Consider the following 19,819-nt stretch of genomic DNA (forward strand, 5'->3'; position numbering starts at 1 on the left):
CCCCTTCCCATACAGGAATAGGCTATATGGCTATAAGGACATTTTATACTGGTATAACTAGCTCCAAACTAGAGGGGGTTGCATTATTTTAACTCTACCAGTATAGCTAAAGCGATACAAATTTTGTATGTAGGCATGGCCTCCCTAAGGTGCAGTTCATGATATTTATTTGTACCTTAAAAAAATTATCTAAGTTTCAGCCTATGTTCCCATTCAATAACAGATATAATCATGTATATCTCATTTGATTTTGGAACTTTTCTTTTCTTTTCATGTGCAGGCTTTTCTTGTCTTTGAGAGGTAAATAATCTAACTTTAACTCAAGACAATATAATTTAAATCTGATTTGTCCCAGTCTTAAAATAGACATACACCTCTGTCTTGAACATATTTCAAAAGTATAACCACAAGGAGATGAAGGTACTTGTTCAGTCATCCATTCATTGCTACTCTAAACTTATTAAACACTGACACGTAAAATTATGATGAATGATGTGACCAAGTGATTACTTTAATATTACTACCTTGTCCCTGTTTAGCAATGACAAGCAGACACCCAAGATCAAAATCAGCTGTTGCTCAAGACTCTGGAATTAAAATAAACACCCACTAAGAGCAATCTGAGGGCCAGTAGGTGGTACAATAGAGGCAAGTCATCTTATTGAAGTTAGAAAAAGCCTAGAGGTGTTTTAAAGCACTTTTTAAAAGCTGGTAATGACAGAATTAACTTTTTTTTAATCGTTGGAATGGGAAACCGAAGCGCATGTTTTACTTTAAAATTGTGTTAAGCTGATGACATGCAGATAGTTGAACTTTAAGTCTCATATTCATCTCCAGCTTAATAATTTTTCAAGCCCAGATATTTGCAGATGTTTCTGGGTAGCTGGACCCACTAGAGAACTTACTGCTACTTTTGTCCAAACCTGTTCCTTCACTAAGAATATTCAACAACATTCCTGGCTATGTTATTAATAAACTGTAATATAATATAAAGTTAATATGAATGTAATGCTATCCAGGTGTTGTAGGAAGCCGTGATGGTGATTCAGTAGGTGGCACTCTTTCCTCCAAGTCAGTACAGAACCAATATCCTAGCATAATGTTAGGGGCTAACCTGGTGCTGTCTTTCAAATAAGATGTACAATCCCAAGCCTTGACCACTCGTGGTCACTGAAAATCTCATGGCACATTTCAAAAGAACTGGAGTGTTAACCCAGCTTGGTCAAATTCCAGCATGTGTAATTATGTTCTGCCAACCTCAGTTCCCCTTATGATACTCTTCAATTCCAATCCTAAAGGGCTACGTAGTGTTTCTGTGGACTTTTCAAACAGATGTCACATACTCATACAAGCATTTAAATGGTAAGCAACATTGTGTACAACACTTAGGGTATGTTACACTGTGATAAAAGACCCGCAGCACAAGCACACCTGCATCAGCTCAGCTGACACAGACTCACGGGGCGCAGGCTGAGGGGCTATAAAATTGCAGTGTAGACATTTGGGCTCAGGCTGCAGACTGGGCTCGGGGACCCTCCCCTCCTCGTGCAGTTTTAGAGCCAAAGCCCAAATGTCTACACCGCAATTTTATAGCGCTGCACCTGAGCCTCATGAACCTGGGCCAGCTGCGGGTCTTTTATTGCAGTGTAGACATACCCTTAAATATAATAAAATCAGTTACTTGGCCTGGCCAGATGGGAGAACAGGAGGACACAAGGACTCCCATTGCTCTCTTGCTGAGCACTGCATAACTTCAGACTTTGATTGCAGTAGGTAGAGCCAGGGGCAACTTACCTGATATTCTTCCCTGCAAACGAATGGGAGGAGAGGAACGGGAGCCCTCACTCAACCCCCCAGTTCTGGTCATGCAGAGACGGGAATAAATTGCTCCACAAAAAGATGTGAAGAGACTTAGGCCTGGATCCTGAAAGGCATATAGGCATCTACCTCATTTGGGACTTGGGTACCTAAATACATTTGAGGATCTGGGCCTTGCTCCCTCCCAAATCAAGGGGGAAAACACAGGGGGAACTGTGATTCTGAGTCCTGTTCATTCTCTGGTCTGCTCCTGCTTACTGAATGCAGAGTAATTTTTCTGAAAGCACTTTTTAAAGCATCTGGATGAAAGGTGATACATACATTTAGTTTTGAAACAGACTGCAGGAATTATAACTGTGCAGACTAGCTGCTTCTTTGCTGTCAACTCCCTTAACTTGATTACTGACTCATTTTATATTTATATCAATATGAATTGACAGGTACCTCATATGGATAGATGACCCACAATTTGAGAATTTAACGCTACTTTTAAAAACTGGTGGGCTTTGCACTTGGTTTCACCCTTCTTAAAACTATGATCTGCAAGGACTCTAAAGGCTTATTAATAATTAAACTAATGACTGTCTACTTGAGAGAAGCATCAATAAATTACAGTGCATGAAGCATGTACAATAAAACAAAAAGATAATGTAGGGGAATTACTGAAGCTTGTTCCTGGCAGTTAATTTAAAATATTCAGTTATATTCCAAGACAGGAAATGGGTACGGAATATACAGCCTTATATATCAGGGAAATTGTAGACTTTAAGAAACTAAAATTGCCAATTGCAGAAAAATACAGAGTGAAAGCCAAAAGAGCTAATAATAAAGATATGCCACATAGCCCCACAGCAAAAGAATGAAATGTGATATGATGAGACAATGCATGAACGGATAACACGATTGGGGTTTTAGATTATTTCAACCTTCCCAATTGGGAAATTTTTGAAACATGTGGCACACTGAGATAGAAGTGACGGATATAGTAACTGATGGCTGTCTGTACCAATGTGTTAAGAGATCTTTCCAAGAGTAGGACTGCTACATGTGCACTTAAAGGGACACTACCTGCATTTTTAGGCCTTAAAACAGACTAATCAAACTTTCTGTAACTGACATCCACAGCTTGCAAACATCTTGAAGGCCACATCTAATTTGCATTAAATGGATCATAGTATTGACCTATGCATTCAATGTTCATTTTCAATTTATATTGCTGGGATCTCTGATCTTTGAGGCCTTAAAATGAATACCCTCTGACAGCTTTCCCATTTAGCATCTCTTTAATTTCACTCACGCTGACATTTTCCATACAGATCCTTGATGCAACTTGGTTTTGATTTTGTTTTTTAAATCCACTGTTAGGGCCAAATTCTGCTCTCATTTATACCAGTATCCAGAGTAACTTCACTGATTGCAGTTTCATTTTCAGCATGGCATTTTTATAAAATAGGTAAAGAAGGCTGCAGCGCAGAGAAATGGACAACTGATAAAATGTGATATCTCTCTTCAATTTTAACGTAAACACCCTTCTCTGAAAATTCAAATAAACACACCCATTGCCAGTGTTAACAATCTCATGTTGTTTGTAGTTCGGGATGGGTGAACCTCTTGGCATTTGAGATTTTGAGAGTTTCTGGATTTACTTTGCAAAAGTACTGTGTATCACAAAATGGCTTGAGTTTTGTGAAATCCAGAACACTTGGAAAAATTGTTGCAGATACTTATGCCCAATGCCCTTGCCAGCCCTGATCTCCTGGTCACCATTACAAGAATTACCTCTCTTCTTCTTCCTGAGGGAAGGACAATGAAAATTCAAGCACTGCACCAGCCCCAGACTATCCGTCTGCCTCAACAGGTTCTGCCCACAACCTTACCACTAACAGTTTCAAGAAGGCAGCAACCTGCAGGTGGCAGGCTACGTCCTGCCACCTCTTCTATCTTTGGGGGTATTGCTAAGGAGGCCCACTGACCAATCCAAAAATTGCATCTTGAGGAAGAAAGAGATGACCTACCTGCCCCCACATCCAGCAGCAGCAGGACCAAAAACACACACCTGACAGTCACAGTGTACAAACTCTTTCACAGATGCATAGATTCCAAAGCCAGAAGGGACCATAGTGATCTAGTCTGACCTCCTGTATAACACAGCCCACAGAACTTCCCCAGAATAAACCCTAGAGCATATCTTTTAGAATAACATCAAGTCTTGGTTTAAAAATTGCCAGAGATGCAGAATCCAAAACGACTCTTGGTAAATTGTTAATTACCTCCAGTGTTGAAAAATTATACCATATTTTCAGTCTGAATTTGTCTAGCTTCAACTTCCAGCCATTGGATCATATTACACCTTTCTTCTAGACTGAAGAGCCTATTATCAAATATTTGTTCCTCTTGTAGGTACTTATAAACAGTGATCATGTCACCCTTATCCTTTTCTTTGTTAAACTAATATAGATTGAGCCTCTTGAGTCTATCACTTTAAGGATGTTTTCTAATCCTTTAATCATTCTCATCACTCTTCTCTGAACTATCTCTAATTTATTAACATCCTTCCTGAACTGCAGACACCAGAACTGGACACAGTATTCCAGCAGCAGTTGCAGCCATGCCAAATACAGAGGTAAAAAGCTCTCCCTACTCCTATCCGAGATACCATTTTAATGAATCCAACGATCGTATTAGCCCTTTTAGCCACAGCATTGCAATGGGAGTTCACGGTCAGCTGATCTTTCACCACTATCCCAAATCCTTTTAGAATCAATGCTTCCTGGGATAGAGTCCCTCATCCTGTAAAGTACAGCCTACATTCTTTGTTCCTAGATGTATACATTTACATTTAGCCATATTAAAATATATATTGTTTGCTTGCGCCCAGTTTACCAAGTTATCCAGATCGGTTTGTACCAGTGCCCTATCCTCTTCATTATTTACCACTTCCCCAATTTTAGGATCATGTACAAATGGTATCAGACATGATTTTATGTTTTCTTCTGGTCATTCATAAAAATGTTAAATAGCGTAGGGCCAAGAACTGATCCCTGCGGGACTTTACTAGATACCCAACCACTTGATAATAATGATTCCATGTTTATAATTACATTTTGATAATTTGATAATTAAATTACTATTAGTTACTCAATTTTTAATCAATTTAATGTGTGCCACATTAATTTTTTAGGGATGTCAATTAATCACAGTTAACTCACGTGATTAACTCAAAAAAATTAACTGCAATTAAAAAATTAATTATGATTAACCGCACTCTTAAACAATAGAATACCAACTGAAATGTATTAAATATTTTTCAATGTTTTTCTATATTTTCAAATATATTGATTTCTATTACAACACAGAATACAGTTATTTTTATTACAAATATTTGTACTGTAAAAATTATAAACAAAAAAAATAGTATTTTTCAATTCACCTCATACAAGTACTGTAGTGCAATTTCTTTATCGTGAAAATATAACTTACAAATGTAGATTTTATTTTGTTACATAACTGCACTCAAAAACAAAACAATATAAAACTTTAGAGCCTACAAGTCCACTCAGTCCTACTTCTTGTTCAGCCAACTGCTAAGACAAACAAGTTTGTTTACATGTACAGGAAATACTGCTGACTGCTTCTTATTTACAACGTCACCTGAAAGTGAGAACAGGCGTTCACATGGCACTTTTGTAGCCGGCATTGCAAGGTATTTACATGCCAGATATGCTAAACATTCAAGCCCCTTCATGCTTCGGCCACCATTCCAGAGGACATGCTTCCATGCTGATTATGCTCGTTAAAAAAAGAATGCATTAATTAAATTTGTGACTGAACTCCTTGGGGGAGAATTGTCTCCTGTTCTGTTTTTGCCTGTATTCTGCCATATATTTCATGTTTTAGCAGTCTCAGATGATGACCCAGCACATGTTTGTTCTAAGGACAGATATAGCATTTGACCCAAAGTTTAAGAATCTGAAGTGCCTTGCAAAAATCTGAGAGAGACGAGGTGTGGAGAATGTTTTCAGATGTCTTAAAAGAGCAACATTCCGATGCGGAAACTACAGAACCTGAACCACCAAAAAAGAAAATCAACCTTTTGCTGGTGGCAACTGAATCAGATGATGAAAATGAACATGCAGCGATCTGCTCTGCTTTGGATTGTTATCAAGCAGAACCCATCATCAGCATAGACGCAAGTCTTCTGGAATGGTTGTTGAAGCATGAAGGGACATATGAATCTTTAGCTCATCTGGCACATAAATATCTTGCGATGCCAGCTACAACAGTGCCATGTGAACGCCTGTTCTCACTTTCAGGTGACATTTTAAACAAGACGTGGGCAGCATTATCTCCTGAAAATTGTAACCAAACATATTTGTCTGAGTGATTAGCCGAAATGGACTTGTGGGTTCTAAAGTTTTACATTGTTTTATTTTGAATGCAGTTACTTTTTGTACATAATTCTACATTTGTAAGTTCAACTTTCATTATAAAGAGATTGCACTACAATACTTGTATTAGGTGAATTGAAATATACTATTTCTTTTGTTTTTTACAGTGCAAATTTTTGTAATCAAAAATAAATATAAAGTGAGCACTGTACACTTTGTATTCTGTGTTGTAATTTAAATCAATATATTTGAAAATGTAGAAAACATCCAAAAATATTTAAATAAATGGTATTCTATTATTAACAGTGTGATTAATTGCTTGACAGCCCTATTAATTTTGTATCATTCCAGTTTTTTAATCAAAATGCTGTGCAATACCATGTCAAATACCTTACAGAAGTCTAAGTATATTACATCAACACCATGACCGTAATCAACCAAAATTATAATCTCATCAAGAAAGATATCAATTTAGTTTCACAGGATCTATTTTCCTTTAAGCCAAGACACTTCATAATGCAAGTGGGCTCAGGGAAAACCTTGAGCAAGAAAATTCTGCACCAGTGTTCCAAATAGGGTTTCTTAAGTTCAGTGTATTGTGTGTCTCTGTTCCATAGTGCTTAAAGAAACAGTGCAGCAAGACAAAGAAGTGTGCTTCCCTGCTCCTCCTGCTGTTTAACGGTGAGTAGCTTGTCCACACTAAAAAAAAAATCCTCTCTTTGGACTGGTAGGGGCAGTGGTGCTCCTTGCTGCCTGCTCTTGAAGTCAGAAGGAAGTCTGCCTAGAAAAAGACAGAGGGGAAATGGGGACCCTTCCCTACACAGGACTTCAATATAAAAAGGACAGTCAGCTCAAGTCATGGGTTTATAGTGTCAGTATCTTCACTCCCCTCATCCTGGAACAAAGGATGAGCCAAGGATTGTCACTCTCTCTTCCTCCTTACAAACACCATGGGAGGGTGGGGCAGCTGGGGAAGAAGGACCAGAATCTTTTTTGCCTCATGCATACGGGAATCAAGATTTTTCTCTTCCCTGGAAGGAGCAGGGAGCCCAGCGTCTGAGTAGGACCAGATGCTCCCAACTTTTTGGCCGCTATAACACATTACTTACTAATGGTAAACAAAATCAAAAAGTTTGAAGTTCTGGACCTACTTTTGTGTGGGTTTAAAAAAAAAGACAGAGGAAAGATGTGTTTATCCAACTCTAATTTTACTATGATAGTAATTTATTTTATTGGCACAGTGTTTGTTTTGTTGTTTACTTTAATACTACAATAGTTACTCACATGTCACACCAATTATAGTTTCCTTAACTTCTTTGGTTGCAGTATTTGAGCTTTTTTCACTGTACAGTACTCTCTGTCTTTATGATACATTGAGTTTATATTTCTATATACTGAAGAGAGCCCCATCACTCCACATGTCAGCAGCAGTGCTGTGAAGGACTCCAGTGCCCTGACTGGATAGCCCTTACTTCCTGCTGCCAGCTCTCCTCCCATTAGAGAAAGGGACACAGCAGGCCCTGAGCATGAGCTCAAGGCTGGGAAACAGGCCAAGGGAGCAACCTGGGAGAGTGGCCACGACAAGCTGCACTGCAGGCAAGACACAACCATTGTCCAATGGGAAAGAGGAGCCCTAATCTGGGACTGAGTGGCTGAGCCAGGAGGAGCAGTTTGGACTATTTGTTTACTAAGGGAGGTAAGAGTCCCTTTGTTAAGTAAGCATATTGGATTCATTTCATTATACTTGGATTAGCTGCTCCTTTCAGTGACAGGGTGGTTCTGTCCATCCTGATAAATGTGTTGGAAAAGATTTGAACACTGGCATGGCTCCTGGGTGAATTCTTGCCTCCCCAAATGTTGCCAAAGTGTCAGACGAGGCAAGGGGGGGGGGTTTCGGATCAATTTATCTTTGTGCCCTGCATACTCACACAAATAATTTTTGTATTAATTATTATCATCATCATTTGGAAAGAAAAATGAATTGAAAATGATAACTCATTTCATACATATTTCACAGTAATGTAACTCCATAAGGAGCTGCTGTAACACCAAATATATTTTGGTGTTACAGCAAATGAACACACAGTATAAGGTATACAGTGGCAAATGAACACACAGTATAAGGTAAAATACAGTATGTTGTAATTAAATTAATAAGGAAGGAAGAGCTCTAAAAAAAAAAAATGCCACCTGACATTGGCTATATATATATATATATATAGCCCTCGCCTAAATGACTTTAGGTCAGCAAGTCACAGATATCAAGTAACTTAAAGCAATTCAAAACCAACAAATCCACAGTACCAAATTAGATTCAAAGAGCATTATTAGAGTTGGACCTGAGCCATAAATTTAGATCCACATCTGAATTTTCCCAAGATTCAGGGAAAAGTGGAAGAGGGAGGTTTGGATCTAGAGGTCCAGCTTGGACCGGTCTCTACTTAATATTATAGATACAGACAAAACATATTCAGACAACTCTAAGCTCCTGTCTTAAGTAGGTATGTAATTTCCTAAAAGGTCAACTCATAAAACCAAGAAATTTACATTTCTAAAGGTCTAGGTCAACCAGGGTATAACTGATCTAGCTTTTTCTTTGGGATCAAATTGTAGAATATGCAGATTTTTTTAAAAAGAATAATTTTAACCATGTCAATCTAGAAGTAAACCCTGTTTGATTTACTCACACATCTGAATAAAATGAGGACTTTGCTAGTAATCTTCCTTACAAAACCACTGCATTACATCATGATTAGAAGTTTCTGCTCCATAAGGGCATAATCCAACACCTACTGAAGTCAAAGGGAGTCTTTCTAATGACTAAAGTGAGAACTGGATCAAGCCCAATGTGGTATTATGGTTTATTTAGCAGTATATAAAATAGTAAATGATTAGGGACGGCAAACCCTTTTTAGAGGACAAGGGAACACTCAATCAAATTTAAGGTGTCAAATTTAAAACTGATGAAAGGAAACAAATACACATAATTAACCTGTGAAACTCACTGCCACAAAATGTAAAGGTCAAGAGCTCAGCAGGTTTCAGAAAAGGATTCGAATTTACATGAATAATAAGAGCATCTGTAGTTACATTAGATAAAATAAAAACATGTTTCAGGAGATAAAATGTTACATTTCAAGGTATAATATGAAACATTTTGTACTCATCACTGTCAAAGACAGAATACTGAACTAGATGGACCATTGGTCCACTGGAACATTAATTTTCAATGTAATTAAAGGATCAAGCCGCAGGTGTATCAAAGACCAAATTTCAACCTACGAACCACCATGACAGCTGCACTTCTCTGTGACCATGCAGATCACAAAGCCCAGGACAAAGCATGCGAGAGCTAGGGATAAAGCTCTCCGTTGAGGGACTCTGACTATGGAACAATCTTCCAGAGGAGATCAGATGAATTCCAGTCTTTAGGAAAGGTTTCAAAGCCTTCCTCTTTGTGACTCTTTTCACTATAAGTGACACTCACAAAATAAACCTCCCTTCTACTCTAATCTCAACCAAACAAAAATAAAACAAAAAACAATCAAACAAAAACTAAAAACAACCCACACAGCCCTACCCCAAGCAGCCTTTTGACTTCAAAAAGAGAGAAGTGCCACTACTTTGCTATTGCTACTAATTTTATGTGGAAGGCACTCAGATACTATGGTGACGGGCAGCAGTATAAAACAGACAGACCTAACTAACCAAAATGGAGTTCCTATGTTCCCAAAGAAACATGGTAAACTGCAGGTAAACGGTGCCGGTCAGAATTGGGGGACATTAGCAGAAGTCTGCAGATAGGTGATGTGCATGCCAATCTATACTGTGCCTGATTAAAGTCCATGAGCACTAATTTCACTTGCACATTTTAAAAATAAATGAAAGGTTCACACCTCCTTCTGATGGAGCACTTCCAAAATCCAACATTACAGGGCAGCCTTTTTTTTTTTTCCTACTTGATCTAAGGGCTGATACTCAAATTCAGAACTTTATGTAAACATTTCTTAAAAGAAATTGTTGTTGAAAATAAAAGGCCTGCATTTCAGGAAGGATTATTTGAAATAAAAGCACACTGCAGTATCTGGCCAAATAAAGAGGTGCCACAAAGAGACAGGCATTGAATTGCTAATGCAGAGAATAAGATAAATATACAGATAATATCCAGAGACCTAGTTCATGTCTAAGTCCCAAAAGGATCCTCAAACTATGTAGAGACCGACATCTCCCTATCTATCTCGCCTGCTGGGCCTAATATGGTAGGCAGAGATGTCCCTTGGGTAGGGCAAATTGAGGCGACCGCTCTGGGCCCCGCGCTTTGGGGGCCCCCGCAGGCCGGTGCAATTGCCCAGCGTGGGCAGTCCCGGAAGAGACGAATCCGTTGCTTCCACCCCAGGCTCCGCATCCCCCTAGAAACAGCCCTGCTGGTAGGCATCCTCTGAATGCACCTAACTCCACACAAATGGCCAGGGGAGGGAGGACATTTCCCTCATAATCTTTATCCCAGTGATTAGTGTACTCACCTGGCATGTGGGAGTCTCCCGGTGCAACTCTGCCCTCTGCCCAACGATGAGAAGGGATTTGAACAGGGATCTCCCACCTCACAGATGAATACCTAACTACTGTTCTTACATAAGAACAACCATACTGGATCAGACCAATGGTGCATCTAGCCCAGTATCCTGTCTTCCAACAGCAGCCAATGCTAGATGCTTCAGAGGGAACAACCAGAACAGGGCAATTATCAAGTGATTCATCCCCTGTTGTCCACTCCCAGCTTTTGGCAGTTAGAGGCTGAGGACACCCAGAGCATGGTGGTGCATCCCTGACCATCTTGGCTAAGAGTCATTGATGGACCTATGCTCCATGAAATTATCTAATTATTTTTTGAACCCAGTTATACTTTTGGCCTTCACAACATCCCTTAGCAATGAGTTCCACAGGTTGACTGTGTGCTGTGTGAAGAAGTACTTCCTTTTGTTTGTTTTAAACCTGCTGTTTATTACTTTTATTGGGTGACCCCTGGTTCTTGTGTTATGTGAAGGGGTAAATAACACTTATTCACTTTCTTCATGCCATTCACAATTTTATAGACTTCTGTCATATCCCCCTTAGTTACCTCTTTTCCAAGCTAAAACGTCCCAGTCTTTTTAATCTCTCCTCACATGGAAGCTTTTCCATACCCTTAATCATTTTTGTTACCCTTCTCTGCACCTTTTCCAATTCTAATATATCTGTTTTTGAGATGGGGCGAGCAGAACTGCATGCAGCATTCAAGGTGTGGGCATACCATGGATTTATATAGTGGCAGTAAGATATTTTCTGTCTTATTATCTATCCCTTTCCTAACGATTCTTAACGTTCTGTTAGTTTTTTGACGACTGCTGCACATTAAGCAGATGTTTTCAGAGATCCAAAATGATTCCAAAATCTCTTTCTTGAGTGGTAACATTTAATTTAGACCCCATTGTTTTGTATGTATAGTTGAGATTATGTTTTCCAATGTGCATTACTTTGCAGTTATTAACATTGAATTTCATCTGCCATTTTGTTGCCCACTTGTGCAGTTTTGTGAGATTCTTTTTTAGCTTTTCACAGTGTGCTTTGGACTTAAATATCTTGAGTAATTTTGTATCGTCTGCAAATTTTGCTACCTCACTGTTTACCCCTTTTTCCAGATCATTTATGAATATGTTGAACAGCACTGGTCCCATTATAGATCCCTCTCTCCATTCTGAAAACTGAACATTTATTCCTACCCTTTATTTCCTCTCTTTCCTTCTTATCCCATGACAGCTTTTTTGCCTAAGAGCCTTTGGTGAGGGACCTTTTCAAAGGCCTTCTGAAAATTCAAGTCCATTATATCCACTAGAACAGTGGTGGGCAACCTGTGGCTCGCGGGTGGCATGCAGCCCATCCGGGTCATCTGCTGGTGGGCCTCCAGACAGTTTGTTTACATTTGCACAGCTGCCCACAGCTCCCAGTGGCCGCGGGTTGCCATTCCCGGTCAATGGCACCTGCGGGAAGTGGCGGGGGCTGGCCGCCGCTTCACACAGCTCCCATTGGCCGGGAACGGCAAACCACAGCCACTGGGAGCTGCAGGTGGCCATGCAAATGTAAACAAACTGCCTGGCAGTCCACCCGCAAATTACCCTGATGGGCTGCATGAGGCCTGCAGGCCGCAGGTTGCTCACCACTGAACTAGAACATCCTTGTCCACGTGTTTGTTGACCCTCTCAAAGAATTTTAATAAATTGGTGAGCCGTGATGAGATAATTGACTCTGTGGTTGAGGGGAAAGCAGTGGATGTGTTATTCCTTGACTTTAGCAAAGCTTTTGATATGGTCTCCCACAGTATTCTTGCCACCAAGTTAAAGAAGTATGGGCTGGATGAATGGACAGTAAGGTGGATAGAAAGCTGGCTAGATCGTCGGGCTCAACGGGTAGTGATCAATGGCTCCATGTCTAGTTGGCAGCTAGTTTCAAGCGGAGTGCCCCAAGGGTCGGTCCTGGGGCCGGTTTTGTTTAATATCTTTATTAATGATCTGGAGGATGGTGTGGACTGCACTCTCAGCAAATTTGCAGATGACACTAAACTAGGAGGCATGGTAGATACACTAGAGGGTAGGGATTGGATACAGAGGGACCTAGACAAATTAGAGGATTGGGCCAAAAAAAACCTGATGAGGTTCAACAAGGATAAGTGCAGAGTCCTGCACTTAAGACGGAAGAATCCCATGCACTGCTACAGACTAGGGACCGAATGGCTAGGTAGCAGTTCTGCAGAAAAGGACCTAGGGGTCACAGTGGATGAGAAGCTGGATATGAGTCAACAGTGTGCTCTTGTTGCCAAGAAGGCTAATGGCATTTTGGGCTGTATAAGTAGGGGCATTGCCAGCAGATCGAGGAACGTGATCGTTCCCCTTTATTCAACATTGGTGAGGCTTCATCTGGAGTACTGTGTCCAATTTTGGGCCTCACACTACAAGAAGGATGTGGAAAAATTGTTAAGAGTCCAGCGGAGGGCAACAAAAATGATTAGGGGGCTGGAGCACATGACTTATGAGGAGAGGCTGAGGGAACTGGGATTGTTTAGTCTCCAGAAGAGAAGAATGGGGGGGGGGGGATTTGATAGCAGCCTTCAACTACCTGAAGGGGGGTTCCAAAGAGGATGGAGCTCAGCTGTTCTCAGTGGTGGCAGATGACAGAACAAGGAGCAATGTCTCAAGTTGCAGTGGGGGAGGTCCAGGTTGAATATTAGGAAACACTATTTCACTAGGAGGGTGGTGAAGCACTGGAATGCGTTACCTAGGGAGGTGGTGGAGTCTCCTTCCTTGGAGGTTTTTAAGGCCCAGCTTGACAAAGCCCTGGCTGGGATGATTTAGTTGGGAATTGGTCCTGCTTTGAGCAGGGGGTTGGACTAGATGACCTCTTGAGGTCCCTTCCAATCCTGATAGTCTATGATGCTATGATTTCCCTTTAGAAAAGCTGTGTTGACTCTTCCCCAACAAATCATGTTCAATTATGTGACTGGTAATTCTGATCTTTACTATAGTTTCATCCAATATTTAATACAAAATGGAATAACAACAAGAAAGATTGCAAGAAGCCCACTTCAGAATACCCCATTGCCCAGAAGATTATTCACCAGAGTTTCAAGCCACACAGGAGAGGTGTATATTGAACCATGATCAAATTTAGTGATGACACAAATTATTGGACAGATAGCAAACAAACAGGAGGAAAACACTAATTTGCAAAAATAACTGGAGAGAGAAAAACCAGTCTGATTAATTCTTTAGTAAGTAGCTAAGAGAATGCCAGGAGACATATCTAGAATATACTGGAATTAGGTCCTCATACTGCAAACACATACTGCTGAGTTCAATGGGACTACTCACATGAGTAAAATTAGCAGATGCATAAGGTGTTTGCAGGCCCAGGACCTACATTATAAGGTCTTTGAGACAGGGCCTATCTTTTAATATGTTTTTGTACAGCAACTATGGAGTTTCATATCTTCCACCCAAAACACCCAAGTCTTTTTTAATCATTTAAATCTCATAAAACCTCTGTGAGAAATGTATTATCTCCATTTTTCAAATGGGCAAAAAGAGATGTGGGGAAGAAAGTCTACGTTCAGAAGTGCCACTGATTTTGAATGCTTCAATTAAAGTTTGAGTTACTATGGGCCTGATTTTTAGAAGTGCTAAACAAGCAATTCAAATTGAAGTCAATGGAAGCTGCCATTGCTCCAAGTAATCACAATCTGATCCAAGTGATCTCAAATTGGGCTTTCCAAATAAACAAAAACCACCCAAAGTCAGTGGCCATTTTTGAAAAATAGGCTGCTTATGGCACGTCAACAGTGAAGTCAGATATAGAACCTTAAGTACCATCTCCCAGTCCATTGCTCTACTCAATTAGGTATCAGAATCTGGCCCTAACTCACACTATTTTACTCCACAAGTAATCCCAAATGGGACTACTCACAGAATAAGGTACTACTCAATGTGACTAAAGTATCTGAATCTGACCCTGAGTTGTAGGAACAGAATATGTTCCAATGCACCTACATTTTTTGTGCATTATGCAGAGCTCTGTCCTCTACAGAGTTTCTGTAACCTTGGCAAGAAAATGTTCTACAAATGTAAAACTTCTGCTGAAAGAGGTTTTCTTTGAACTATTTTTTATTGGTCTTTTGACATCCTTAAAGCTAAGAGCACACACAGCCTTTTTCCATCCTCCAGCAAGCTCCTGAGTACAGGCCATAACACAAGAAATAATGTTAAGAGAATATTTCCCACCCACTTTATGAAAGAACGGATAAAATGGTCTTTTCCTATTTTGCTTTCTTCAGAAAAACACATTCCAGTTGTTATTTTTCCTCTGACTTCTTTAACTGAGTTAATTCACAGACTAGAAGGATTATTAAATAACAAGGTAGAAAATAATAAAAGAAAGTATTTCATAACAACAAACTGCTGTATTGCTTTGAAAAGCCCAGAATTCCAAAACCAGGCCTGCGTGTGTGACCATAAGTGAAGAGAGTGACATTTATCAACAGATGCATTAAAATAAATATATAAGAGGTACATAAGTTTTCACAAAGGTTGGGATTTGCATTAGTGGCATACTCAATACTTACCCTTCTGAAGAGCTACAGTATCAATTGTTCCAAGGACAGCAGACTTACTGCTATTTTTAACAAAGCCCTCACTGCAACTGTTTAGCTTATAAAACCTCACAACAGCAATAGCTTAAACCCTGCTCTGCATGAACATGCTCTTAGCCAACCTTCCGAAACAATAAATGGTTTCTCAAAATCCCATGATACTCTGAAGAGGTTACTAACAAGGGGCAGACATGTCAAATTTGTTACAGATTTGGCCTTTTTTCAAGGCTTCCAAAATACAACAGTTACAACTAATGCATCAGCCATGCCTGCCCTGTAGATATTTTTGGAAATGAAAAGTGACATCTCATGAACGTACAATGCTGTGACCTGAGATTCATGAAGACACTAACACGTTCTTTCATAAACATGTTCACTTATAAAGATGTAAATGCATGCTGTCCCAGGCAGACCCATGTTGAGACTGACTGACACCCATTCCATTCACTTACACACACAATTTATTTCTGTCAAGGGATTACTTATTAAGAGTGAACTCTTTGATATACTCACATGGGAAAACAACATTGCTATCAAAGTCCACCACCACCAGTTCTCAAACATCTTCCCCTGCACTTCTTTAAAAGTTTTAAGGTGACTTTATGTATAAGGTGGAGAATAAAACTAATGAAAAATATTAGGCATACTTTGTGTTCTATCCATTTAGGAGGAGATTTTCAAAGGCACACAGGAAAATTAGGCAAACTTCCATTGATTTTCAATAGGAGTTAAGTGCCTTAATCCCATTTGTCCCTTTGAAAATCTCTCCTTTAGCCTACATATTTAAATACATAATCTCAAAGAAATTTATTTTTGTAGGCCAGTTATTCTAAAACATCTCATTTCTAGACTCTAGGGATAATGATGGTGGTGAGGTCTGGGGTATCTTTTCCTAAACTGGTGAAGTGTAGGGATATTCCTAAATCAAGCAGAAGGCAAATTTGAGTTAGGATGAAAATATCACTCAGTCTACAGTCCTGTTGAGTACAAAAATGACATGTTACTAGGCACAGATCTTTTCATCCTCTGTGTTTCCGATTTGAAAGACTCTTCTTGTACACAGTCGGGATCCAGCGTTCCTTTCCACAAGATACCTGTATTCCTCTGACACAGAAAGGGTCTGTATTGCTCTTCACTTCCATCACAAGTATGGACAACAACTCTGCTCCATCTATCCTTATGCCACATTATTTGACAGTCACAGGAAGAGTCACATAACAATTGCCTCACTGCAGTGTTTGGGTATCAATGTAGAATACTAGACTATTTTATAAGGAGTGCACTAGACACTAGCTGAGCCTCTGCCGGAGTCCTGCTGCACAATCCCTTCTTTCTGAACGCAGACTTACGGCAGGTCTACGCTAGAAGCGCTAAATCGACACAGCTGCACTGATGCAGCTGCACCGCTGTAGCACCACTGGTGAAGATGCTCTTTCCTGTCAGCATAATTCCACCTCCACAAGAGGGGGAAGCTATGTCACGGGAGAGCGTCTCCTGCCGACATAGCGCCAATGTGGACAACACTTAGGTCGCCATAACTTGCATCGCTCAGGGGTTGTCTTTTTCACAGTTAAGTTAGATCGACTTAAGCGGTAGTGTAGACTTGCTCCGAGTTTCCTCTAGTACAGTGGTTTTCAATCTTTTTTCGTTTGTGGGCCCCTAAAAAATTTCAAATGGAGGTGCGGACCCGTTTGGAAATCTAAGACATAATCTGAGAACCCCCAGTGGTCCGCTGACCACAGGTTGAAAACCATTGTTCTAGGGTAACAACAACTTTTCGTGGACTCCTGAGACATAGTCTGCGGATTCCCAGGGGTCTATGGACCACAGATTGAAAACCACTGCTCTAGCACTAGGAATCAAAGAGCTGGAGTTAGTCTTGAACAGCAATCCCTTCCTCTACAGACCCCTTCTTCCTGCTGGAAGGAAAAAATATCTAGATCTCCCTCTTCAGCCATACAAAAACACAAAATAGCCTCCTACTTCTGCCTAATGTGTAACATCACTGAAATCAGCACATGTTCCACCACTAGTAACTGTGACAGCAACAGCACTGACCATGCCTCTGATCACATCTACAGCTGGTCTGAATATTCGTGCTACTGATCCCCTCTAGTCCCAGTTCCTACTTCCCCACCAAGGGAGTGAGTTAACTCTAACCCCTGCAACAATGGAGGGATACTTTCAAAGTGCCCCTTTCCCTCTCCAACACTGAGTAGCTAAATCCCCCCTCCCCCCCATGGCAGTGTAGGGATAGTTTCTAAGTCCCCCCCCCCCAACACTGGGGTAGGTTTCTCTGTACCCTCCCTCCCCCCCCCCAACAGGGTAGGGATGGTTTCTAACACCGCCCCCACACCCACCCCTGTACCTTATGCGGGGCTCTGAGCAGGCGGTGCACCCCGGCCAGCTGGGTGACGAGCGCGATGTCCTCCCTGAAGGTGTAGAGAGGGGGCCGGGTGGGCTCGGGGAAGTTGGTGCTATTGAAGGGGTCGGTGTCATCTAAGAACTGCACCCTGCAAACCAGCGTGGCCATGGTGCATCCATGCAAAACACGGCGGCAGCGGCAAAGCACGGGGTGTGGGTGGCTGGGCAGGAGGCGCCCCTTCCCCCCCGAACAAGGAATAAAAGTTGGAGCCCAGCAGCAGGGCTGCGACCCGCCCGCAGCGGCAGGTTGGCAGAGATCAGGCTCTGCTCCCCGGGGCCGGGCTGAGCTGCAAAGCGAGGGTGGGGGGAGCAGGAGAAGCACCGGCCGCAGGAGCCGCTGCCGCCGCCGCAAGATGCACGCAGCGGAGCCCGACTGCTTCAGAGCCCCCTCCCCGCCCGGGTCCACAAGGTGCGGGCGCCCTTCAGGCTGAGAAAGGGCAGAGCCCCGGGGCGAAGCGGCCGGCGGGCGCGGTGCAAGGGCAGCCGGAGAGCAGCGGCGGCAGCTGCTCCCCCATGCTCAGTCAGCCTGAGCCCGCTGCACCCAGCCGGGGCTACTGCCTGTGGGAAACACGCGCTGGATTAGTCCTCAGCCAAGCGCAGCCGGAGCCGCAAGGCAGCAGGCGCCCCCCAGCGGGCACAGGGAGGAGCGTCACCGGCCGCTACATTCCCCAGCCCGGGACACTGGAGCTGGGGACGGGGACACCCAGTCAGCCAGGAACTCCCGCCTGCGCGGGAACAGGGGTCGGGGGGCGGGGGAGACAGCCTGCTAAAAATCTTCCGGAGAGGAGGTAGGGAGAGAAGATCCTGGCTTGGGGACCAACACCCCTCAGCCTCGCATCTGCCAGAGGAGAGAAAGACATTCCACCCCCCCTTCAAAAAATACTCCTAGATTGGGAGAGATAAAGAGAGTCCACCACCCAGAGATCATGTCCAACAATTCTCAATCTCCAGGGATGGGAAAATTTGTGAGGAGGGGAAGAGAGAGACTCCTACCTGGGGAGCCCCACACCCTTCAGGATAAAGAGACAGAAAGCATTTCACCATACGCAAATCTCCAGGCAGACCCTTACATTCTCCTTGTCATCCCGATCCTGGAACCACCTATCTATAAATTTGGGAGCAAGGCAATCCGGGCCCCCTGCACAGTACCACCCATGGCTGTGTTTGGTGTAGTAGTTGGTGCCGGTGCCAGTGCCACACAGGAGCCATCTGTTGGGAAACACATTCTAAACACCCATATTTGCGTATAACTGCATTCTGTTACCTCAAAGAGCCTGTGCTTCCTGGTAACATCTTTAGTGTAATATTTGTTAAATTCAAAGGGAATTTAAAATAAAGTTAGGGATTTGATCCAAACAGAAAGTAATACAAAGGATCAAAGTTTGGCCGGCTTTTTTTCTTGTTTCTATAAAGCCCATGTAATTGTTTGGGTTTTTTGTGTGTGTTTAGGGTTTCTTCCCCCAAACAGATGAATCAATGCTATTTTTTTCCCCCAAACAGAAAAAATGAAAGAGCTCACTCATATATTTCTTTGCCTTTTTCCCTAATACCTTAGGCCTATATTTTCCTTCTCCAGAAAATATCCACAGAAGAGAAAATTTCCATGATGGTCAGAGTATAGAAAGACCCCAGATTTGTATTGGATGACCCACACGGATTGCAGAATGAGGGCAAAAACACTCTGTGCTCTTCATTCAAGGGGAGAAGTATGGGCTATTGGTTAGGACAGTAGCATAGGAATCAAGTCTTCTGGCAAAATTCCAGTCAAATCAGTTGTTTTGTTCTCCAAAACTTCACTTTTGGTATTGAAATCTCCACAGATAATTGTTTGGCTACAGTTTCCAATGCTATCATGAGATTTTCTTTATCAGCTAGACTGTCATCAGGATGATAGCAAGTATCAGGGGGTAGCTGTGTTAGTGTGTATCCACAAAAACAACAAGGAGTCTGGTGGCATCTTAAAGACAAAGATTTATTTGGGCATAAGCTTTCATGGAGAAAAAACCCACTTCCT

General features: G+C 41.7%; 1 protein-coding gene across 12 annotated transcripts in view; it reads right to left on the reverse strand.

The window, feature by feature from the left end:
• The window catches only part of FHOD3 (formin homology 2 domain containing 3), a 655,003-nt gene extending 636,669 nt beyond the window's left edge, over positions 1–18,334 (reverse strand). For all 12 annotated transcript variants that reach the window (XM_054018872.1, XM_054018870.1, XM_054018871.1 and 9 more), the window contains exon 1: positions 17,750–18,334. In XM_054018872.1, coding sequence (XP_053874847.1) covers positions 17,750–17,914 — 165 coding nt within the window. In that variant the 5' untranslated portion in view covers positions 17,915–18,334. The remainder of the gene's footprint in view (positions 1–17,749) is intronic.
• Between the last annotated feature and the right edge of the window lie 1,485 nt (positions 18,335–19,819).

This window comes from Malaclemys terrapin, chromosome 2, assembly GCF_027887155.1.
Source record: "Malaclemys terrapin pileata isolate rMalTer1 chromosome 2, rMalTer1.hap1, whole genome shotgun sequence".
In the NCBI taxonomy this organism is placed as follows: Eukaryota; Metazoa; Chordata; order Testudines; family Emydidae; genus Malaclemys; species Malaclemys terrapin.